This window comes from Euprymna scolopes, chromosome 18, assembly GCF_053919585.1.
Source record: "Euprymna scolopes isolate OS-2025 chromosome 18, ASM5391958v1, whole genome shotgun sequence".
Lineage (NCBI taxonomy): Eukaryota > Metazoa > Mollusca > Cephalopoda > Sepiida > Sepiolidae > Euprymna > Euprymna scolopes.
In genome coordinates, this window is record NC_136499.1 from 105,662,038 (window position 1) to 105,688,661 (window position 26,624).

The 26,624-nt window shown below is 32.7% G+C and overlaps 1 protein-coding gene across 1 annotated transcript in view; it reads left to right on the plus strand.

Moving 5' to 3' along the window:
* The window catches only part of LOC145297739 (pseudouridine-5'-phosphatase-like), a 172,156-nt gene that overhangs the window by 71,979 nt on the left and 73,553 nt on the right, over positions 1-26,624 (plus strand). Inside the window, exon 2 of the mRNA XM_080143959.1 lies at positions 13,141-13,266. Within this exon, the coding sequence (XP_080000085.1) occupies positions 13,141-13,266 (126 nt within the window). The remainder of the gene's footprint in view (positions 1-13,140; positions 13,267-26,624) is intronic.

Here is a 26,624-nt window from a genome sequence, read left to right on the forward strand (position 1 = left end):
ATATATATATATATATATATATGTTTATATATATATATGTTTATATGTTTATATATATTAGTATGTGGTGTGTGTATATATGTTTGTATATTAGTGTGTGGTATATATATATATATATATATATATATATGTTTATATATTAGTGTGTATGTATACATGTTTATATATTAGTGTGTGGTGTGTGTATATGTTTATATAGTGGTGTGTATGTATGTATATATATATGTTTATATATATTAGTATGTGGTGTGTGTGTATATATATATATGTTTTTATATTAGTGTGTGTGTATATATATATATGTTTTTATAATAGTGTGTGTATATATATATATATATATATGTCTTTATATTAGTGTGTTGTATGTGTGTATGTATATATGTTTATAAGGGCGAATGAACTCTTTTTCTGGGTCAACGGCCAACTAGCACAGTGTATATTTGTGTGTGTGTATATGTGTATTAGGGTGGAGAGGGCTCCCGTAAGCCGTGGTGAAGGCAACCTTTCTAGGAAAAGCAAATCTGATTTAAAAAACCATAAAGCAGAAGACCATTACCCACATTAAGCTGGTCTGCAGTTTAATTTGTTGCTGGCTATCTTGCTCTTGCTTGTTGCTGGATCTCAACATTTTGAACCGAGAGAGAGACTTAGCTGTCGTACAAAGCTAAGACTCTGTAACATCATATTTGTATAAATACTCCCTCAGACATTTGGGCTCATGGATTTTAAATGTCTTAGGGAGTGGCACTCGTCTGACAAGACGTTGCAATCATCATATATGTTTATATATTAGTGTGTGTGTGTGTATATATATGTTTATATATTAGTGTGGTGTATATATATATTGCGTGTGTATATATATATATATATATATATATGTACAGATTTATTCAATAAGGACGATACATTAATTAGAGGTGTAGGATAAGTAAAACGTTTTATACCATGGTATTTCGAGTCCTAATGCTTCTCATCAGACGAGGAAAGAAGGCGCTAGATAATATAATAGGAATGTGACATTATGTTCATATTTTACTGATACTCCATATAAGCTCCAAAACAATTTGAGCTTTGCATTATCCCGATAAGTCTCCTCTTAAAGAATCAATCTTATTCTTATAAACCCACCACCACCACTCTCGTATGTATATAACTAATTTCTTTGTAACTTGGGTGTTGAATGCCTGCCTACAAAGTCAAGAATGACTTTGTGACTCGGTTAGATTCCCCCAACTGGCAGTGATATGACAAGCATACATGTATTAGTGATGGAACGATTCCAATATTTTCCCCCCAATTCCAATTCCGATTTTTTTAAAATGTCTAAATATTTAGCTATAAATTTGTCATTGTTTTATTTTTATAATTTCAATTAAAGCACATCTAATCTGTGCATATATATTCATGCTGGAATATATAGATCTTAGTTTTACTGCTAGTTTGAAATCAATCAATATTCATCATTCTATCAATACAGTAATGGAAAATTAAGTTTAAAAAGTAACATAAAAGAATCGTTCTTTTGGTATCGGAAAATAGATAAAAATTTATCCGATTCTGAGATCCCCAAAGTTCTGATTTTTCCAATTCTTATTAATCGTCCCAACGCTATCTAATATATAAAAGGCTATATATCTGTCTGTCTGTCTCCAGATTTTCAAACTCTATCTCCTCCGAAACCAAAAGTTGCAGAGCAGTGTTGGGGGCCTCAAATGGTTAGATTTTTTAGCCAGAAAAATAGTTTTTAAGGCGTCAAAATTGAAAAAAATCATCATACATTTTGTACATGCATTTTAGTTGTTTAATTTTTATATAGTTCACATGCATGTCATGTTGGTACAGTGGTAACGTCACCAACTTTGAATGCTTTAGTTTTTCTTTTGGTTTCGATTCTAGCTGATGGCACCCAAATACTTTATTTTTTCTTATTGAAATCGTGACTCTATAATAATATATATGAAATATGAACAAATTAAAATATATTTAAATATATTTTATGATCGAACAAAGTATGTGTGTGTGTATATATATATATATATATATATATATATATATGAGAAAGAAAATTAAAATTGTAAGTGGAACTTTACAATCAAAATGTATTGTTCAACTAAGTGCTCAAAAAAAAAACAATTTACAAAGTCCTTATTCCCTGGCGTTTCAAAGAATGCTATTCTTGTTATTTTTCTCATCAGAGGACATAAAGAAATCAGCAAATTATATTTGTAGCAATGCTAGAATTTGCTAAGTAAGGCATTAAGTGAAACCACAATTTATTGTAGTTATAAATTGCAAAAAAAAAAAAAAAGTGAAAAATGTTGGATATGTGAAAAAAATATATAAAAAAAACAATCCTCGCATAATATTTCAGCTTGCATGAAAATCCTCTCAAGTTGATCCGAAATGCAAAAATTGCTCTTTAGAGAGAATGGATTCCAAAATAAGTCCAGTGTTATGATGCATATAATCTGATTGGAAAGCCTTCAAAACAACTGAAATAATGAAAATTGTTTTTTTTCCGGGCAGTGCAGTAGCCCAAAGAGAAGTCGATCTCCAGTCAAATGTATATTTTGGATCCACAATTTTGAGAAGAACATAAAAAGGACTATTCGGAGATTGGAGAAGATAAAAAAGAAAATTGTAAAACAGAATAATTCCGTGCTATTCAATAATATTTGTCTAAATGAGAAAATGCTGCCTAAATATACTCTCTCTCTCTCTCTATATATATATATATATATATATATATATATATATATATATATAATCTATATATAGAGAGAAATATCTATTATTTATCTTAATATGTAAAAAAAATAAAATAACACCTAATAGTGGTATTGATTATTTCTATAATTCTCAAAGATAAGACAAGAAGATAAAGTCCGGTAGAATGGGTTGAAAAACTACATTAATAAGAATGTATAGTAATAATAAAAAAAAAATGTATAGTAATAAAAAAGTGAAAAAAAAACATTTCTAACATATTTTTATTTTAACAGGGGACTACGTAATTTCAAAATTGCAATACTTGCTTGCGTTGGGAAATTTGTATTGATTACATTCTTGGATTGAGGAGACGTTATTATCCTAACTGCCTCAGAAAGGCAGAGGTTATAATATTTAGAACGAGGGGTGTAAGATTACGATTTACATATAATACTCCAATTAATTGAGAAACGAATATTCTTAGATTTAAGTTTTTAATTAGATTAGCCAAAGAAGTTCCTTGGTTGCTATTTGTGTTTTTATTGCTAAAAGATGATGTGTGGTTAGGGATTCTCTGCTTTATTAAAGTAGAAGTGGATCCGATTTATGTGTATGTTTTGGGTGCATTGTGGATACTGTTGTTGGCATTTAGTATTAGGGGTAGACTATAGAAACAAAATTTTTCAAATAAATGCCAAAAGTGGCTTATTACCTTCATTTATATGTAAATAGATGGGAACAAGTGATTTTGTTCAAAACGGGTTAAAATTGGAGGGTCGCTGGCCCCAAACGTGATTTGACCGCGTCGACGCATGAAAATGGCCCAAATTTCGCCTCAGGGTGCATTTTTTGACTATAAATGCATTTGTATCATTAAATCTAACATTCCCATTGGGTATCCTACAAGTATAGGGTTTTTTTTTTTTTTTAGGGTATCTCAGAGTCCAAAATGGGTCAAAATTACCCCAAAATTAGCCAAAAATGGTCGGAAATCACGGATTTTCCAAAATGCACCTCCCATGGGCCCAAAGACACCTCTACATGGCAGAAACTGTTGGGAAATGCTTGAAGCAGGCACTCTCCTAACTTTTGCACTATTAATGAGGGGTATAAGGACCTTTAAAAGGGGCTAAATATGGCCGATTTAGCCAAAGAGAGTCAAAAAGTCCCTAAGAATCAAGATAGGTTGTCAAAAAGGGGCTTAATTTGAGTTATAGATGGAAAATTACCGAATAAGGAAATGTTTTCTTTCTGTAACAATGCAATGGCATCTTTAAATAGACACGATAACATTGCATTGCATTAATTGTGAATTTGATTGAACTTTGCTTTCTTTTTCAGTTAATAAAATGCAATGAACATGGCTGGTATAGCAGGGCAGATTGAGGAAGATTATAATTATGACGATTGGACTTATCTTCTGCTTGATTCTCTTCCAACTGAGGCTGAATGTGTTCAAGCTGTGCAACATCATGCTGCCAAATATGGTACCACGACACAGAAAAATCATATTCACCAGTTCTCCTTGCGATTACTACAATTGTGGCAGAAAGCCTTTGGAAGTGATGTTCGTTATGTTACAATACCTGGGATAAAACAAACTTGATCGATCGCTAAAAATTTACGACAAAGATGTCTACAAAGCAAAGGGTTCCAGACGTGTGAATATGATTAAATGGAAACGAGAGCACCATGTCCTTCTCAATATACTTTCAAAAGATGTGAATCCTGATGAATTTGATGTACATGAACGAAGATTCTTTGTCGATCAAAAGTCTCTCACTCGCAAATGGCTCATTGACACTTTCCACGTCGATATGGAACATGAACGGTTTCTGGCAGAGCAAGAACTGCACAATCGTTTGGATTTGGACGATGATCAATTTGAAGTGGAGGATATAAGTGACAATTGCCAAAGCATGATACCTCAAACAATTTGAACTACTTATTAAACAGATCGGGTACAATCCGTAGCACTGTCCCATGTACCGAGATCGCCACCCAAACACATGTCACTTACATACAGGAGTGTTTATAGGAGCCCGATGAGATATAATACCTGCATTTTGGGGATTATCTGTGATTTTCGTTCATTTTTGGGTAAAATTTGACCCATTTTGGACCCTTAAGATACCTTGAAAAGTCCTATATAGGTGGGATAGCCAGTGAGAATGTTAGATTTAATGATATAGAGCCATTTATGGTCAAAAATTAATAATGACCACTTTTTTTTTTTTTTTTTTTTTTGTTGCTCAACATACTCCTCCAAACACCTGGGCAACGCCAGGCGTAAATGCTAGTCTATATATATATATATATATATATATATATATATATATATATATATATACTAGTGGTACCTGTGGAAATTCCACAGGGGACTGATTGGCATTCTGTAGATGTTAAGCGTAAATGGAGACACTGATATTATTGTAGCAAAAGTATTTATCCAAGCTAGCAGGGATGTCCGGTGTAGGCAGGTTGTAAAAATATGCTTAAATATATTTTAATTCTTGCAGATTTCGTATATATTATTATAGAGGTAATAATATTCTATCGATTTTTATATATTATAGAGTTGCGATTTCAAAAATAAAAATATATGTATAAATAAAACATATATATATATATATATATATATATATATATATATATAAATTTTAGTTCCTTCAGCAATAATTGAAACCAAAACTTATGAAGAATTCTTGATAAAATTATTTTTAAAAAAACTAGAGTTTTGGAGTGCCATTAGCTTTAATCGAAACTGAAACCAAAACTTATGAGGAATTCTTGGTAAAATTATTTAGAAAAAAAATAGATGACTTCAATTCCATCAGCTATAATCGAAACCGAAACTAAAATTATGAAGAATTCTTAGTAAAATTATTTAGAAAAAATTAAATGACTTGAGTGGTATCAGCTATAATCGAAACCAAAACTTATAAAGAATTCTTGGTAAAAATTTTTTATTACAAGAAATGAAAGTACATAACAAACGACCCGGATGTAAGCATGACATAGAAAATAACACACATGCTGTCATATTAATATATAGATGTTTCGTTGTTAATATCTATATCTATAAAACAGAGTGTGTGTGTGTGTGTGTGAGGACAACTCTAAACCTATATACTCAACGTATTTTTGATCTACAGACTTAAAATTTGGTATATAGGGTATTCAGACATGTGGAAAATTTTTAGCCTGTTTTTATCTGGAAAAAAGAGCTGCTAAGGAGTTAAAATTGAAAATTTGATACATGAGGTGTGATCAGATTTTTATGTTTGTCAACTGTTTCACTAATGCGCATGCATGGCTGTGAAACATGACAGCTTCTTTAAGAATAAGTAGGTTTGAAAACACTTTGTAAAAATTGTGTCAGGTTGGTCTTGACTTGCTGTCTTTAGAGTTTGGTTTTGATGTCTTTTTTTTTTCTTTGTTTTTTTTTAATTATCTTTAATGTGAGTTTTTTTTTTTTTTAGCTTTTTGACTTGCCGTTCTTTTCATCTTTTTTAAGCACCTTCTTTTTTTGTTTTTGAATACTGCGTGTCTTTTATTGATATTTGATTGTCTCTGATGAGCAGCCAAATAACTAAAGACAATATTTTTCGTTATGGGTTACGAAAAGAAGAAACTATAAAAATTTACCGAATTAAAAATTTTAAAATAAAGAAAAATTATGATTATGGATTGACTCTTTCCTTTGTTCAGGGGAATGCAAGCAACCAATGTGTGTGTCTATATATATATATATATATATATATATTGGATACTTTACCCTCCACCAGACTATCTATTCACGTGGAATCACTTTTTATTCACCCTATTCTCTCTGCTTCACTTTGTTATCACGTAAGATCTATGACTTACTTGTAGTTTCATTAAATACTTTTGCAAGCAAAATCCGATCCCGCATTTTGCTAAATCCTACCCTCTGATGAGAAGGAAATTATTTATTTGAAACTCCGCGGATTAAGGACTATCCACTTATTTAGTGTTTCCTTTTAAAAGTAAATATGTTTTTAACTCTTTTTCAAAATGTTTTTTAACATGTCTTAAGTACTTGTTCTGATATATATATCTATATATATAAAAATGTAAAGTTGGTTTGTTCTAAACAAATAAAACCCTATTTCTAAGTTACCAGTTTATTTGAAATTTTCAGACAACCCATCTTTAGAGTCGAGGTATGTTTTTATGTTATTGAAATAAATTTACCTCGCGATTTATTAAAATTAAAATATTAAATAAAATAAATATATGTTTTTTACTGCGAATCTGTTCTGTTGATAAAACTGAACTTCCGGTTCGATTCATTTCACAGCCACGAATTGACGAAAGATTTCATTTTCTGTTAACTCGATAAGTAAAAAAAAAAAAAAAAAAACTTACTCGTGCAGAGAGTGATCCGTGCTGAAATAATAATGTTATTATTTAAAAAGCCATTCTTAACATGGGGAAGGGAGGGTGTTCTGTACCTATTCTGTACTTTAATCTTACAATTGAATAAAAACATATCATAAAACTTTAAACGTGGAAAACGATTTAAAAAAAATAGCGCGGATCACTCTCTGTATTAGCACACACACACACACACACACACACACAAAAAAAAAATAATAATAATCCCATATTTTAAAACTTTAAATTCATTTATGTACTTATGTTTTTTAAATTTTATTTATGTTAAGGCTTCACTCATGAAACATTACGTTTTAATTGTTTAGTTTATTTTCACGGCATTGTTTACATAAAAAAGTTTGTTTTAACTTTTTCTAAACTGTTTCATTTTTACGACATGCCTCAACGTATTATAAACACCCTAACCCCCCCATGTTAAAGAAAACAAAAAAAAAACGCCCTTCCATAAACCTCGAAAGCCATTCTTAACATGGGGAAGTTAGGGTGTTTATAATATGCTGGGGCGAGTCGTAAAATTAACGAAGTTGCTATCTATTATTATTGCAAAAATTGCTTGAAATTTATTTATTTGACCAAAAAATTAAATTTTGGTACTCCTTGGGCGTTGAGTTCCATGGCGACCAGTAGAAAAAAATAATAGTCGCTCCCTTAGTCTCCCACCTCACCCCGCGCGTAACATTTTATTTACTGACGTTGCCGTAACTAAACGATTATCTGTCACATTTACAAACATTTATTTATTTATTTATTTTGAAAAAAGTTTTACTTTTTATGAATATTAAAAGAAAAATGGGTACTCATGCAAAGAGTGATCCATGCTGAAATAATAACGTTATTATTTAAAAAGCCATTCTTAACATGGGGGGAGGGTGTTTTGTACCTATTCTGTACTTTAACCTTGCAATTGATTAAAAAAAAAAACACGATTTAAAAAATAGCGCAGATCACTCTCTGCATTAGCACCGAAAAATATTACTAAACATTTATTAATAATTTCTCACTTTTTACAAACATTTGATTTTAAATTTCTTTTTAAATGACGACTTTTATCGACTTTTTTTAAAATATCCCCCCCCAATGGTGTTTATTCCGAAATCCGTTAACATGGAGAGGTTGGGGGTGTTTATTCTGAAAGCCGTTCTTAACATTTGTGGAAGTGGATCTAATGTAAAAAAAATAAAATAAATAAATTTAAAAAAAAAACTAAATCCTTTACTAATAACTTCTCACTTTTACAAATATTTTTTTAATTTACATGCGCAGATGAACAAATTGTTAAATAGTGCGAAAACAAAACATTTAGGTCCACCTCCACAATTTTCTTTTTTAAATGACTTTTATTGATAAATAAATTTACTTCTCCGCAACTTTTATTGATAAATAAATCTACTTCTCTGCCACGGGCACTGAACCCCTCCTTTTTTTTTTTTTAATAGTATTTTCGGGTGGGTATGCTGACAACAAATATCAGTTAAATTTTGCAAATAGCCTCCCCTCCTCCAAAAGTGGTGTTTATTCCGGAAGCTGTTCTTAATATGAGGAGGTTGGGGAGGGGGGGTGATTATAAGGTGGACCTAATCTAAAAAAAAAAAAAGTTGTTTATGCGCACATAAGCAACTATTTTTTTATTAACTTTTTTTTTAAATTTTTAATTTAAAAATTAAATTTCAATGAATAGAATAATAAATCATTTATCATTAATATGTGTTTTTGGTTTTGTGTTGAATGAAACTTTTTTTTTTTTCATTACAACAATAATGAACCAATTTAAATTACGAAATTATCAATAAATCGTTTAGTTACTAAGCCAACGTCAGTAAATAAAAAAAAAAATGTTACATGCGCATGCATTAGCCTTGACTGGGAGGGGGGGCTAAGGGAGCGACCATTAAATAATTATGCTGGTCGCCATGGAACTCAACGCCCAAGGAGTACCTAAAGTGGCACTTATGCACTTATGTTACCGTGCTATTTTTTAGAATAGTATTTTCCTGTTAAATTCAAATTTTACAATATGTTTTTCTTTTATTAATTTGTTAAGTGAAAGTACAGATAACCCGGTCAGTTTCTAATGCGAGGAAAATCTAGCCCCCCCCCCCCCAAAAAAAAAACCGGGTACTCTGCATAATAACAAAACATTAAAATTGCCTCAGTCTTGAAAGATTTCTTCTCTACTGAACGAGGAAAAAAACGGTGAAGTGTAGTTCACCTTCTGTTTCTCTCCCCCTCTCTCAATATCTCTCTCTATCCATCTCTTCCTTTCCCTCTCTCAATCTCTTTCTCTCTTTGAGCCCCTTTCTCTCTCTAACTCCCTCTATCTCTCTCCTTTCCTCTGTTTCATCCCTCTCTGTTTCTAACACTCCACCTCTCTCTCTGTTTATCTATCAATCCCTTTATCTCTATCTCCTTCTCTTTCTCTATTTTCCTCTCACTGTCTCTTTTCTATCTATATATCTTCCTCTCTATCTGTCCATCTCTAATCCCTCATCCTATTTTAGTCTCCTAAATTAATTACAGTGAATAAGGCATTGTCAAAACATGGATAAATCCTATTTTAGTCACCTAATTTACTGACTGTGAGAATAGAAGTTATTTGGAAATTACTGCTACCTTGAACAGCACCAGAAGTAACTGGTAAAACCTTTCTAATTACATTGATTTTGGCAGCCATTTGGTAACAAAATGACATAGCCTTAGCCCTTGCTGCATGAGGAATACCTGCGACCTTGCTGCCAAGTAGAAGAATTATTTATTCTACTTTAAAACATTCAACTTTTCAAAAATCTCATCTTCGACATCTCCAAAACATCCAATATGGGGAAAAATATTGCAGAAATGCAAACTTATTGTTTAGGATGAATGCACAATGGTACGCAAAAAATCACTTGAGGCTCTTGGTCGATCCTTGCAAGATTTGCGTGGCAATGTCAGACCATTTGGGAATGCAGTAATATTGCTTGCAGGAGATTTCAGACAAATGTTACCTGTTATTCTTCAATCAACACCAGCAGATGAAATAAATGCTTGCCTCAAATACTCTACTTTTTTGTTCCATATGAAGACATTAAACTTAACTCAAAATATGCATGTACAGTTGCAGACTGTTCGATCCGCACAAAAACTTTTGCATAACTTGTGGGAAATTGGGTACGAAAAAGTGCCAGCTGATCAGAGTTAAGGGCAAAATTCTTTGACTTTTAACTTCTGTAATTTCTGTAATTTTATTTCATCGAAAGAATAGTTAGTTTAAAAGGTTTTTGTAGATATTCAAAATATAAGAATTCCATTTGACTGAGTGAATGAGCTATTCTTGCAGGTCAATACAAAGATGCCCATGAACTTAACGCTATAATTAAATGTAAAATTCCAAGTGAGGTAGTCAAATACAAATCCATCGACACTGTTGTGAAAGCAGATAAAGTGGTTAATTATCCAACAGTTATATTTGCCAGGGATGCCACCGCATGTATTGTAACTGAAATTTGGTGTACTAATTATCATGTTGTGAAATATAAACCAATCCAAGCTTTGCAATGGCACATAGCTTGCAGTAAAAAAAAAAAATAACAAACAATATCATAGAAACAGCAATCTTAACAGGACCTTTCACAGATGAATATATCTTCATTCCATGCATTCCTATGATTCCACCGGATACATCATTACACTTTAGCAAATTGCACTTTCCAATTTTATTGTCATTTGCAATAACCATCAACAAAGCACAGGGAACAATCTTTACAATTGTGGGCCTTACAGTTACACACTGACTGTTTTTTCACATGGACAATTTATGTTACATATTCAAGAGTCACCAAACCGGAAAATCTCTATATCAGCTAAGAAAATGGAACAACAAAAACTGTACCCATGCAAAATGGAAATTTAAACCTATAAGAAACATGCTTTTTCTCATTTTGGAACTTTTTCCATTGCGCCAATTTGAGCCACAGCAACGCGTGGCAGGGTACAGCTAGTATATATATAAATATATATATATATATACACATGATTTTTCAAATAAATATTAACAACTAATTAAGTTCAAGTATATTGATAACATGAATGAAGAACCAATATATTTTTCAAACATGCTCAATATTTTTTGCTCAATACGTGTCTAGACGTTTTTATAAATATAATTATATAAAGATTGTAAAAATTGTATAGAGATCGATCAATGTTCCGACATTTCAATATCATCACCAGCACTTAGAAAAATTTAGCTGCTGCGACAATAATTAAATTATTAAAAAGAAATTTCCAATATAGAAATTCAAATTGACAAAATAATGATGTTCTTTCGAACGTTATGACAACTGGTATAACGATGCTATTCAAGATTTTTATGCATGTCAAATATTATTAGCAATAAGCTAAATTTACTCTCTCTTTGTTGAGAGAGAGATAAAAAATGATATGTGGAAAAATGTAGTTTTTCCATATACTATCTATATAAATAAAACAGGAGATATCCGTGTGAAAATATTTAACTGATAAACTCTTAAACTACTGGTCATGCAACACTGAAATAAACAGGAAATAGTAATCATACACCAAGAATGGCTTATAGCAAGTAAAATCTTTGTTTGGATGAATTACGTGTACAGAAATATGTCTGTAAGTTGAAATGCCAAGTGTTCATTTCAACTCGCCGACATATTTCTATTACTTTTGTGCATGCACAAATTCATATCATATTTTAAAGTGGTTTAAATTTTTAATACTTATCTATCTATCGATAGCTCAAACGGTAGGGAATGCAGTTGGAGGGCTAAATGTTTTGGTTTTGATTCTAGTTGATGGCACCCAAGTCATTTTTTTTTACTTTTGAAATTGGTACTATATATTAAGTACAATATAATATTCAATAGAAATTAGCTTCATATATTTAAGTGTATTTTATGACAGGGCAAGGACGCCTCCTACCCTCCCCCCGCTAGTGTTGAATTAGTCCTTGCGCGAAAGAGCAGGACACAAAATGTTTTAAATAATAATAATAATAATAGAATAACAATAATAAAGACTTTCGCTGGCGAGGACTACTATTGACCGTACCAGTTATACATTCCTTTTGAAATTTTCATCTCTATTTTTCTCGTTATCTACTGAATATTTGTTAATGAAACCTTTATGAAATATGTTCCTTATTAAATTTTAAAGATTTTCTATTCTGAAAGAAGTTTTAAAAAATTTAATTTAAAAAAGTTATTAAAGTTTTTGTTAAAAAAAAATCAGATTTTCTCATTATTCAGACCTCTATTACAAAGAGGGGGTTGCAAAAAAATGAGTTGTGGTGTGAGGAGAAATACAAACTGAAATAGAGAGAAGGTGAGTTTTAAAATATAATCTTAAAAAGATAAGATACAAGTTAGAAAAGCATTTCATCCAAGGCATGAAATTGTTAAAAAAAAATGTTTTTACTATAGGCTTTAAAAATAAAGGTACAAAATTCAGTTAGAAATTTATTTATCTTCAAAGTGCACTTTTATAAATTTTACAAAGTAAGGTATAAAAATTGAAATTGAATCAAAAAATAACCTTGGTTTATTTTATGTAATGTACATTTTGTTGCAATTTAAAAACATTATCTTTCATCTAGCAGTTAATGATATAGATATAAAATTTTCAATGATTTTTTTAAAGTGCAACAGAATGCACATTACATAAAATAAATCCAAGGTAATTTTTTGATTCAATTTAAATTAAATTTTTATACCTTACTTTGTAAAATTTATAAAAGTGCACTTTGAAGATAAATAAATTTCAAATTGAATCTTGTACCTTTATTTTTAAAGCCTATAGTAAAAAAAACATTTTGTTTAACGATTTTACATGCCTTGGATGAAATACTTTTCTAACTTGTAATTTTTTTTGTCTTATTCCTTTTTTAACATTTAAGAAAACATTTTCCTTATTCCTTTTTTAACATTTAAGAAAAAAAAGAAGTCTTCAACCAATTGCAAAAGTTTTAAATGTTTTTTTTTCTTTTTTCCGATTCCCCAAAAGACACAGAACGTCTTTACACAGAAGTAACACAGAGAATCTGCGATGATTTTGGCAAACAGTTTACGTGGGAAATCAAAGTCAAATTGATGGGAAAGAAAGAAACAGATGCAGCTCGGATAACGATTGGTATGTTTTTTTTTTGTGTTTTTCGATTATTTCTTTTCCTTTTCCTTCCTTTTCTTTTTTTCTATTTCTTCTTTCCTTACTTTTTCTTTTTTCCTTATTCCTTTTTTCCTTACTTTTTCTTTTTTCCTTATTCCTTTTTTCCTTACTTTTTCTTTTTTCCTTTTTCTTTTTTATTTTTCTTTTTTCCTTTTTCTTTTTTCCTTTTTCTTTTTTCCTTTTTCTTTTTTCCTTTTTTTTCCTTTTTTTTCCTTTTTTTTCCTTTTTTTCCCCTTTTTTTCCTTTTTTTCCCCTTTTTTTCCTTTTTCTTTTTTTCTTTTCCTTTTTTTCCTTTTTCTTTTCCTTTTTCTATTTTCCTTTTTCTTTTCCTTTTTCTATTTTCCTTTTTCTATTTTTCTTTCTTTTTTCCTTTTTCTTTTTTCCTTGTTTCCTTTTTCCTTTTTCCTTGTTTCTTTTTTCTTTTTTCCTTGTTTCCTTTTTCTTTTTTCCTTGTTTCCTTTTTCTTTTTTCCTTGTTTCCTTTTTCTTTTTTCCTTGTTTCCTTTTTCTTTTTTCCTTGTTTCCTTTTTCTTGTTTCCTTTTTCTTGTTTCTTTTTTCTTTTTCTTTTTTCTTTTTCTTTTTTCCTTTTTCTTTTTTCCTTTTTCTTTTTTTTCCTTTTTCTTTTTTTCCTTTTTCTTTTTTTCCTTTTTCTTTTTTTCCTTTTTCTTTTTTTCCTTTTTCTTTTTTTTCCTTTTTCTTTTTTTTCCTTTTTCTTTTTTTTCCTTTTTTTCCTTTTTCTTTTTTTTCCTTTTTCTTTTTTTTCCTTTTTTTTCCTTTTTCTTTTTTTTCCTTTCTTTTTTTTCCTTTTTCTTTCCTTTCTTTTTTTTTTCCTTTTTGGTTTTCTTCCTTGTTTTTTTCCTTCCTTGTTTTTTTCCTTCCTTGTTTTTTTTCTTCCTTGTTTTTTTCTTCCTTGTTTTTTTCTTCCTTGTTTTTTTTCTTCCTTGTTTTTTTTCTTCCTTGTTTTTTTTCTTCCTTGTTTTTTTTCTTCCTTTTTGTTTTTCTTCCTTTTTGTTTTTCTTCCTTTTTGTTTTTCTTCCTTTTTGTTTTTCTTCCTTTGGTTTTTTCTTTTTGTTTTTCTTCCTTTGGTTTTTTCTTTTTGTTTTTCTTCCTTTTGTTTTTCTCTTCGTTTTTGTTTTTCTCTTCGTTTTTGTTTTTCTCTTCCTTTTTGTTTTTCTCTTCCTTTTTGTTTTTCTCTTCCTTTTTGTTTTTCTCTTCCTTTTTGTTTTTCTCTTCCTTTTTGTTTTTCTCTTCCTTTTTGTTTTTCTCTTCCGTTTTGTTTTTCTCTTCCGTTTTGTTTTTCTCTTTCTTTCTTTTTCTTTTTCTCTTTCTTTCTTTTCCTTTTTCTCTTTCTTTCTTTTTCTTTTTCTCTTTCTCTCTTTCTCTTTCTTTCTCTCTTTCTCTTTCGTTCTCTTTTTCTCTTTCGTTCTCTCTTTCTCTTTCTTTCTCTCTTTCTCTTTCTTTCTCTCTTTCTCTTTCTCTTTCTCTTTCTTTCTCTCTTTCTCTTTCTCTTTCTTTCTCTCTTTCTCTTTCTTTCTCTCTTTCTCTTTCTTTCTTTCTCTTTCTTTCTCTCTTTCTCTTTCTTTCTCTCTTTCTCTTTCTTTCTCTCTTTCTCTTTCTTTCTCTCTTTCTCTCTTTCTCTTGCTCTCTTTCTCTTGCTCTCTTTCTCTTGCTCTCTTTCTCTTGCTCTCTTTCTCTCTTTCTTTCTTTCTCTTTCTTTCTTTCTTTCTTTTTCTCTTTCTCTTTCTCTTCCTTATTCATTTTTTCTTTCCTTCTTTTCTTTATTCCTTTTCTTTTATTTACTATGAGGTCACCACTTATCAAGGTCAAGAGACACTCTAAGACAAGTATTAATGAAATGGAAGGATTGTCACCAAAAGATGGAGAACACTATGGAAGTACTAAAATTGATTAATGCAACAAACTAAGTTTGATTACTTAAGTGACGGTTTGTGACAAGTCTTTGTTGACATCAATGAATTTTATATATATTCAATTTTTATTTATCCCCAAGCAAGTTACAGTGCCACTTTGATGCAAGGGCCTATTTGGAACCACATTTGTGATGGAAACTATGTAGGGAGTTGAGAAACGAGATGTCTGTTCACATTACACATGAACTTCTTTTCCATTTATTTTCTTCCTCTTTTCCTTATTCATTTTCTTTTTCTTCTACTTTTTCTTTTTTTACTATGAAATCACCACTTATCAAGGCCAAAAGATACTCTAAGACGAGTGCTAATGAAAAGGAATGATTGCCAGCCAAAAGATGAAGAACATTATGGAAGTACTAAAATTAAACTGAACTAAGTTTGATTATTTATTGGACTATTTTTAACATTGATTTTAAAGACTATTTTGCAATCTGCATGGAATCAGTCCTGCAGTAATGTGTTTCACAGCCGGAAATTCGTTTGCAAAAAAAAAACTGTTTGTGAAAATTTCACCTGACTCTATTTCAGCAACTGATTCTATGTTGAGGAGTGTGAGTGATGCCATTCCATCAACTGCCGTTTGGAATACACAACTCCTAGTGGTGATACCACATCTCCTCATTAGCGATGATAAGGTGAAAGAATTGATCACCTTCAGCTTTGTATTGATTCAACAAGTTCACGCAAACATCTCACCAGTGGTCCTTTTGATCCTACCTGAGCATTCATGGAAGCCTCCTAGCACACACTTGGCTGTATTGTAAAGATGACAACATTGTTTTTAATGCACAGACACCCATATTCAACTCTACACGCATTCTATTCACCGTTATCTGCTGATCAGCACAGATGAGTTGGCCGAGGCGCACAGTGTTTTTACATGGAAGTCACCACTTATCAAGGCTCGGAAGCCACTTGGGGATAAAGGATCATTGCGTGTACAGTAATCAATGGGATAGTATCGTAGTAATCGTTAGTATTGGAGATTTGATAAAGTGTCTTACTTAAGGGGGGGGGCGGTTCATCAGGAATTTGTTTATGTTGGACTTGAAGACCTCCAAGTTGTAGTCAGGTAGGAAACAGGCAGACGGAAGAGAGTTCCACTGGCGTGCACTTCTAAGAAAGAAGCTTTGTTCATGAATCTACGTTTTGGTTTTGGCACAGTTAAAGAGTGGGGGAAATTTTTGACAGTTTTCTGGGGTAGCGGCTGTGCACTTTGTCACTTACATCTTTGTCGTCATTCTGAAATCAACAAACCCATCTCCTAACTGTGTTGACATCAGCTACATTGGCTTCATAAACATTCAACAGGCACCGGTGAATGTTGATCAGTTTGATTTTTTTTTTTTTTTGTACAGAGGTATTCAGTGACACATCTCTGCTTCTGACACATGTTCATTCCGCGACGGGTTGCTTTCTTAGAGTTTAACACCGTCAGTATCTGCAAAGAGAAAGATGACGCTTTCAGGTCATGAATGCATAAGTTCAGTCATCATAACAATGTAATTTGCAAACCCCTTTGATCCAGTCGAGTGGAATAAAAAATAGGAGATATTACTTTTGGAAATCTAATAGTTAAATGAAAATGGAACACTTTAGGTGTGAAAATTCTTCCGTAATAAAAAAAAATTTATGGTCTTTTGGCTAATATCAAAGTGTAGTATCTGTTCTCAGTGATCTCAGACATTTGAATGTCGATGAAAATATTTTGTATAATAAAATATGACAATGCAAATGAAAAATGTACATTACAGAATATTAATTCATTAGAAGCTGTTTATGAAATAAATATGCAAATCAGTAATGCCCAAAGTAAATTGTAGGCGTTTGTAGATTATTATATATACAGTATTTCAAAATTTTACATTCTATCAAATAAGCATAAGATGTTTTAGTGTTAATATGCAGTGGTTATTTAAAAAATAAATCCCTTTTTTTTTTCTCAAAAAAGTTGAAGAGCTACGAAGTCGGGAGTGGTGTCAATAAAACAAGCAACCTTTTGTGCTCCAGAACTTGTTTTTCTACATAGTTACCACCATTCTCAATGCACTTCTTGAAAATTCAGTGATGCATCTCTGCTTCTGACACAAATCTATGATAGGTTGCTTTCTTCTAGTCTCACACCATCAATATCTCCAAAAGAGAGATGAAACATTTCTTCACCTTCCTTTCCTCCTTCGCGTTACAGGTTCGAGCCTGCCTACTGCAGCTAAATTTTTTTTTTTTTTCTTTTCTAACACCTTTCTCCACCTGGGCTGCCAACTACATCTAATTTTTTCTGGTCCCCCTATTTATCCAAGAGGGGCCTATGTTTTCCATTGGGTCCGTGCGTCCGTTATTCCAGAGGATTGCCAGATAACTGTCCATTAGTTTTTCCTGAAATTTTACCACAAATTGTATCTCATTATTGCAAAAATTCCCGTAGCGTCCCCACGGGCTCAAGAGGTCAAAAATGCCCCAAAAATAACACGTTTTGCCCCATAACTTTTGATCCATCCATTAGATATTGTTCTTAATATAAATCTAGTATGAGTGACCTTGGCAAAATTCTGATTCGCGTTCCCAGGGACTTTTGGTGCTAAAAATGCTGCTTTTTGTGGCCCTTTCTTTTTTTCTTTTTTTTTTTCTTTTTTTTTTTTCATATTTTTCAACAAAAACTTGATATGTATGTCTATATTGTTTTCCATGCTGCTGAAATCAAATATACATGCCTTAAGGTGTGAAACTGCACCGTTTGTCCATTTTCACTGGGATTCAGCGTTCCCAGGAGTTCCAAAGGAGTCGCAAATGCCCCAAAATTGCAAAAATGACACTTTTTGCCCCATAACTTTTGCCCCATCCATTAGATTTTTCTGAAACTTGGTGAAAATGTTATGGTAATGTTGGTCCTTCACACTTCTCACATTCATCATTTCATCACTATTTTTTGTGGCGTCATCTCACATGCAGCACAAGAGGGGGACCACGCACGCGCGGTTTCGTAAGCATTATTTTTTCCAGGTCATGACGTCATAAGTCGTCGTGGTCCGGTGGGCAAATGTGTTTGCACTTACCTTTTTCATTTCTTTCCCTAATTCACATTTCAGGTTCGAGCCTGCCTACTGCGGTTAATTTTTTTTTTTTTTTTTTTTTTTTTTTGCACAGGCACTCGCTGCTATTTTGATTGAAACAAAAGTTGTCTTGATTCATTTTTTGGCGGGGGGGGGGGCGCAGGTTCTCACCTACTTCTTCCGTTCTTTTCGGGTGGAGGTTGCTCAATATCCTTAGTATAGTAGCTCTGTCTAAACCGAATTTCATGTCCACCCGGGCAGCGCTGGGTATCCATACTAGTTATCAAATAAATTTCGAAGCCTGAGTATTTTTGTGCACTCATCACGTGATCATCTCCTTCAATATGCAAGATAGGAAGTGTAATAGCACATGATGAGTGTCTCACCGACCTTATCACAAGCGCTTTTGTATCATGTGAGTTTTGCAATTGGAACGAAGCCAAGAGTTGGCACCTGTATCAAATCTGGTCGCCTTCAATGTGAACTTAACCATTCATATTATTTGGCTTACTGTTCTCATCTTGAATGTTATTTTCACAACGTTTTGGTTGATGTAACCTCCATTCTTCAGGTGTATCTGGTTGACCTTGAACTTGGGGTGAGGAGTCTTTCTTTTAGTTAAGATCTGATTGTATTTTAAAAAATTTTTTTTATAGTTCTCATCTGGTTGAACTCTGTAATGCGACTGCTCTTCTCAAGTGTTATTTTCACGTTTTGGCCAATGTAACCTCTGACCTTCTCCGACACTTTGACACTCAAGATGAGTACAGTGATCCAAATGATCCGAATTATTAATCCTCATGTAAAAAAAAAAAAAAAATTCCGAAACGCGAATTCAACCAGCTTTAGTTGATAAAGTGGAACCGATTAGATTGACAACTCTTTTGTGGACCCTATCTAAGAGGGAGAGACTAGTGGTAGATGCACCAGTCCAGATGTGGCAACAATACTCTATGCATGGGCGAATGGTGACCTTGTAGAGGTACAGGGTACTTTCAGGTGTGAGTAGTCTTCTAGCTCGATGGAAAGAACCTACCTTCTTTGCAGCAGCCTTTGCAATGTCCTCTATGCATTTGTTCCAGTTCATATTGCCTGCAAATGTTAGGCCGAGGAGTTTGAAGGTAGAATTCTCAGGTAGGATATTATTTGTCATGGATATAGGGGGTTGGAGAGGCGTCTTGTAATTGTTAAAGGAGAGCAGCTTAGTTTTACTAGCATTAAATGTTACCATCCATTTGTGGCCCCAGTCCACTATAGTCTGGAGGTCATTTTTTAATGATTGTTTTCTTTTGTGAGTTTTGGTTGTTCTAGTTTGTTTATTTGTTTATTTTTATACTTGTTAGCCAGTGTTCGCACTCTCGGCAATCAGCAATGTGAGAGACGATGACACAGCCAGAATGAGAATAAGAAGAAGAATTGTAGACAAATAGAAAACACTAAGACTGTTGCTTTTCAGTTGTGTCTCAGAAGCATTATCAAGGGAGTTTAGGATTAGATTTGTCCAGAAGAGATGCTGTATGCTGACAATTTAGTACTTGCCTGTGAAACAATTGAACATCTGTTTTAGGTCAGTGAATGAAGTAAAGTTTATTTAAACAATCGACAGAAAGGCTCAATCATGTTAGAGCTAGCAGCACATATAGTAACCGCTTTAATGTTCAAGTGAAGTACATCACGAAGCTGCACTTTTCATTACAGGGCTTTACATTGCGAGTGAAACAGTCGCATTTGCGAGTGATTTTTCAAAGTGGCGACTAGAAATAATGAAATGCTTATCTTCAGGCGATTGTATTCTTTTCACTGACAATCTTCCAACGCTCACTACTGAGTGAAAAATATCTTTCCAACTATTTTTTTTTTTTTTTAATAAAACAAAGTTAAATTATTTCAACAATAAAAATTTAACAGAACAATATACTCTTTTTTTTTTTTTAACGAAAGCTGTTTAAAAAAACATCTGAAGAAATTAGAATGTTTATTACCTTCAAGTATCAACATAAAATTTGTTGTATATTTAGAATTATTAAAAAAAATATATAGAAAAATATTTATGATGTACCGACTCGTCACAGAACGAAGATGTCATATTTAAAAAATCATGTGGGTTTGGCTAGTAACTTTTCTGTTTGGCTAGTAAACGAAAAGATTTAGTTGTTCACGGTCAACTAGAGATAACTTTGTTCATAGAGCCCTGCATTTATATCTTTAGAGCTTTGTCCAAGAAGTCCTCTGCGTTGTTCATAATAAATGCTTCGTGCTGTGAAACAATCGAAGGTTTATATGTTGACTTGAAGACTTAGACAAATGTTATGAAATTTTGAACGTGCCCCTGTCATATCAAAGAACCTACTGTTGATTTTTATATGCCAGGCCTTTTTTGCCTGTCTGGTATTAAAAGCTCTCAAATGCACTTGTGATCTTAGGCTGTATAAGGCGTTAATTTAAGCCAAAATTTTAGTTCCTTCTTTCATCGGATGTTTTAGATTTATTGATTATCAATACTTATTGAAGACATTTCAATAAAAACCTATCTAAGAACACTGCCAGGCACATAATGTACATTTGTGTGAAATTTTAAATAATCAACTCAGTTGTTTAGGAGTCTATAGAGAACGAACTCCTACACACGCATGCACACACACAAAGTTCTTTTTATATACTAGTATGTGTGTGTGTGTGTGTATATATATATATTTTTTTTTTTTACATAGGCGTCACCACTTATCAAGGCCGATCGGCCACTCAAGGATAAGGGTTAAAGAGTGTAGAATAGTCAAAAGGACAATATAGTAATCAATAGTAATGGAAGTTCGGTAAATTTGTTAACTTAAGTGGAACGGCTCATCAGAAACTTGTTCACGTTGGACTTGAAGACAACCATATTATAGACAGCTGGAAAGCAGGAAAACGGAAGACAATTCCACAGGCGTGCAGTTCTAGGAAAGAAGCTTTGATCATGGAATCTATGTTTAGGTTTAGGCACAGATAAAGAGTGAGGAAAATTATTGATAATGTTTTCAGCTAGTCTAGTGTTTCTTGTGAAAGTTTGGCGAGGGGGGGACCATAGATTGAAGCTCAGTCGAACACTTTCCATGAAAATAACGATAGAGCAGAGACAAATTCGCAACATCTCTTCTGTGAGATAGAGGTTGCAGCGAAGAGAAAAGGACATCTCCCACCAGGCCACGAAGTCTATTTTGAACCCTATCAAGGTAGGACAAGTCTTTTCTAGCAGCTCCTGCCCATATGTAGCAACAGTATTCCATCCTTGGACGTATCTGGCTCTTATATAGATAGAGAATTGCATCAGCAGTGAGATATCTACTGGATCGATAGAAGGATCCCATCATTTTTCCAGCGGCCTTGGCAACAGATTTGATGTACGTATTCCATTTAAGATCAGGAGTAAAGGTCAAGCCCAGAAGCCTGTCAAAACTTGAGGCCTCCCCAAGAAGAGAGCCATTCATTTTAATTGATGCCAGATGTGGATCAGAACGTTGATGATGTAAAGCTAGAAGCTTGGTTTTAGATGCATTAAAAGTAACCAGCCACTCCTTTCCCCATTGTACAACGTGATCAAGATCAGAGGAGAGAGAATCGGAGAGAACTTGGTCGTTTAATGTCTTAGATGTGCTACCATAGATGGTAGTGTCGTCAGCAAAAATGTCTATGAATGATGTAAGGATGTGATTTGGAAGATCATTAATGTAGATCAGGAAAAGAGTTGGGCCCAGGATCGACCCCTGAGGGACTCCAGCATTAATACTGTGAACTTCTGATTTTTGCCCATCAACTACTACTCTTATGAATCTATCAGAGAGAAATGATTTAATAATTGAGAAGACATTTCCAGTTATACCATAACTGGAGATCTTGTGAAGTAAACCTTTATGCCATACCCTATCAAAGGCCTTTGATATGTCAAGAGCAATTGCCCTAGAAAGGTTGCCTCTGTCGAGAGATTCGCTAATCCTATGAGATATAACTGTAAGCACATCTGCTGTAGATCTAGCAGAACGGAAACCATATTGTGTGTCACTAAGAAGGTTATTTTTGCTGAGATGGTTGATTACTTCTCTATTTAACACAGATTCCAGCAACTTACTCATGACGCACAGGAGACTTATTGGTCTGTACTGAGAGGGGGATGAACGATCACCTGAATTCTTAAATACAGGGCATACTGATGAGATTTTCCAGGTGATGAGAAGCAATTTTCCTTAAGACAACGTTTAAACAGTTTTGTAAGTATGGGTGCTAGTTCTGGTTGAAGTTAATCTGTCGAGATTAACCATGCACCTTTCTGACAAGTGTAATTGCTCAACACCTTACAAATCAGCATTCTTCCCCCACTCCCAATTCACAAAACTTAGTAGATTAACAGCTCTATTCTTGAACACACTACTAACAAGCAAAAAGCCAGAAAAATGTAACCATGAACAAATTTCAACAATTTCAGTGGTAATATCCTTAAATGCCTCTAACAGTGATATCACACCTTTTAATATGGTGAATAACATATGATTTCCGGGGGGGGGGGGATCACCTCTATAAATATCATACACCTTTACTCATAACCATCCCTGATGATGAATCCAGAGAGTATTTCGGTAAAATAGCAATTATGGAAGTTATATTAGCCAGTTCTTGCGAGTAACAAACAAAAAAAAAGAAACTTGTTATGAAAGGAAACTAGAATGGATGAAAACTAAAGTATGTACACATGAATTGTCTATAACATTAAATGAAATATATGGAAATTCTGAATTAAATTGTTTAGAATTAGAACAAAATTGTAAAACAAAAAGGAGTACAAATAATTAAATTTTTTTTATATAATTATTTGTACTCCTGTGTCAAATAATAAATTTTACTGCAATTCTACATAATTTAACTCAGAATTTCCATTTATATTATTGCTCTATCTCGCATATTGAGCTTTCTGCTTGCGATTGCCTTATAAATATTGATCTTAATATTTATTTGGACTTTGTTTACAGTATTATTTGTAATCCTACAGCATTTCAGTATTTCATTTTATATATATATATATATATATATATATATATATACTAGCAAAACTACCCATCGTTGACTGGGTTCAAAAACAGCCTACAGAAAATGGACTCTGATTTATGAAAGTATGATAGGCTATGAAAACGAAGGGTTGTAAAGAGATAGCTTCGAATTTGGGGGTATCAAAATCAAAGCAAAATATGATGAAAGTAAAAATAAAATAGATAAACCCCATAATTTATTATACCATACCTGTTCACACTGAAACACTTATCGCAATATTCTGTGGATCTATATTAAAAAACCTTGTTAAACTTTGTGACATATTTCCATTCTATGGAGGTCATGCACAAACGAACACCCTCATAATTTTATTATACCATATTTCTTCAAACTGAAGCATAATTATCAAAGTATACTTACGCAATGAAAAGGTATGAAAAGTCTTTATTAAAGTTTGTGCCTATTTCCATTCTATGGAGGCCAGTCTCCAACGCACACCCCACAATTTTATTATACCATCCCTATTTAAGTTAAAACATACTTATCAAAGTATTCTGCACATCTATATCAAAAACACTTGTAAACGTTTTCTTTTTTTAAATTTTTTATTTCCATACTTTTTGGACCAGGCGTGTACGCAGACACCACAATTTTAATGAATCATCATTATGTCAGATCAAAAATACCCATTCCTGTGTCTCGATACATCTTCTATCATATGTGATCAGTTTTCTATAATAGTCAACCATATAGGAGCCTATTCGTGACCACACACACATACAGACGTTCAAAATAGACTTCGTGGCTTAGTGGGGGATGCCCTTTTCTCTACCCTGCAACCTCTCTCCTACAGAAGAGACGTTGCGAGCCTATCCTTGTTTTATCGTTATTTTCATGGCAGGTGCTCGTCTGAACTCCAATCTCTGGTCCCCCCCCTCGCCAATCTTTCACGAAAAGCACTCGTCTAGCTGAATCCACTGTGAAAAATTTCCTCCACTCTATATCTGTGCGTAAATCAAAATGCGGATTCCATGAACAAAGCTTCTTTCTTAGAACTGCACGCCTGTGGAACTCTGTTCCGTCTGCCTGCTTCCCTCCAGACTACAACTTGGATGTCTTCAAGTCCAATGTTAACAAATTCCTAATGAACTGCCCCCTTAATTAAACACTTCATCAAATCTCCACACTAACGTAATGTACTTGCAATAACCCTTATCCCTGAGTGGCTTCTGGGCCTTGATAAGTGGTGATCACTGTGTAAAAAAAAAAATAAAGAATAATGAAATACAATAAATCTACCGGTGTGCAAATCCAGTGATTATCAGTCTTACAAAATATTATTGGATGTAATATTTTATATAAGACTATCCCAGCTAAATAAAATTGCTCAATATACTACTAGATAGAGCAAATAAATCATAATTTAGGAATTTAAACTTTGTGATTTGAAAAAGTTAAATTTCAAATATAGAAATTTTATTGTATGCAAGACAAAGAATACAGTATCGTAAAATATATTTCCTTAACCCATGAGTTTCATATGTTTATACATCTCCTCGGAGGAAAATATTAGTAAATATTATAAAATGTTTGCACCTGATTTGCTATAGGTAATAAACATACTGTATTCGTTGTCTTGCATACAATAAAATTTCTATATTTGAAATTTAACTTTTTCAAATCACAAAGTTTAAATTCCTAAATTCTGATATATAAGGTTTTGTGCAGAAGTTTTTACCAATTTAAAATTGCGCCATGAAAATGAAAAAATTGTGTTTTGAAAATCTTGTCCATGACAATAATGACCTTTGTTATCTATAACTCAATTCCATCTGTCAACGAGCTTATAAATGTCTTTAAATGGGTTTTTATGTGAAATATGAATCTAACTCGTCTTCAGTCTCCTCTCATGACGTTAACATAATCCATCTAAAAGGTTTTATTATCCTCGAAATAAGTGATAATCCAAGGGAGCTAAGTCAGGAGAATATGTAGTATGTGGCAAGGTTTCCAACCAAATTCCTTGAGATCTTTTGGTCAGTAGTTCTCTATGATGACGGGCATTCTTATAATTGAAAATGACTCCGTTTCGATGACTAAAGAAGGTCGTTTTCGGGTCAACATGGGTGAGAATATTGCAGAAAAAATATGAATGATGTTTTGATAATCTTAAAAAAAAAAGTTATAAATTAATCATAGAGGACATGTAATAATATGTATAAAATAAATTACAATTTTTTTTTTTTAAATACCCCTTATACAAACCAGAAAAAACTTTTGCACTAATCTGATATACTAGCATTTCAGCCCGGCGTTGCCCGGGTGTTTGGAAGTGTATGTTGAGCAAAAAAAAAAAGAAAAAAAAGCGGTCAATTTTTTTTTAATTTGACCCCTATTATGACCCGTTAACATTTATTGTTTTAGGCTCAAATCAAGTTATTAAGTTAGATCCATGTCTAAGGAAGCTATATCTAAAATTTCAAGTGTTTGGACCCAAAATTGACGGAGGAGTTTAGTAGAGTTCTCAAAGGTCAAATCATTGAACTTTGACCCCTTAACAGTCAAATTTCTGGCCGAAAATGGATTACAAAGATTTTCCCAAATCTTAGTACCTTGTATATCAAATTTCGAGTCTGTAGACTGAAAATTGACAGTTATTGTGTAGGGAAATGTACACACATACACACACACACACACACACACACACGTTCACTTTTATAGATATATAGATAAAGCTGTGTTATGTTTGCCTGTATGTTATCTGATCACCTATCGATTTAATAGTCACACTTGTCCTTGGCAGATTGTAAGTCACCGTCCAGACCCTGTATCCTACACACACACACACACTTATTCACAAATACACAAATCTGGACACCTTCAGACTTTTAGGGTGTTTTCTTCCCCCCACCCCACCACCCTCGCCTCTTCATCATCCCCAGAGAATGGTGCTTTTGTTAATCAAATCAACAAAAAAGTACTTCAACAATTGCAGAAAGCAGCAAGTTCAAACTAGTTTTATTGGTCTTATTTAATCTTATTTGATTTCAATTAATGGCTTTGTGGATTAGTGTCGATGAGGATTATCTCGAGCACAATTTATCTCCTCTCTTAAGATAATCTGTCTATAGTCTCAGTATAACTTTCATTTGGATCCCTTGCACTGTTTTCTTTTATCTATGATAAAAAAAAAAATCTGTGGGGGAATATTATCAAAATTTTACAAATTAGCCCTTATTTTTTTTTTTTTTATTTATTTATTTTTTTTTTTTGTATCTTGGTGCTGGGAATGAATTAACAAACTTTTGTAGCCTTACAAGCC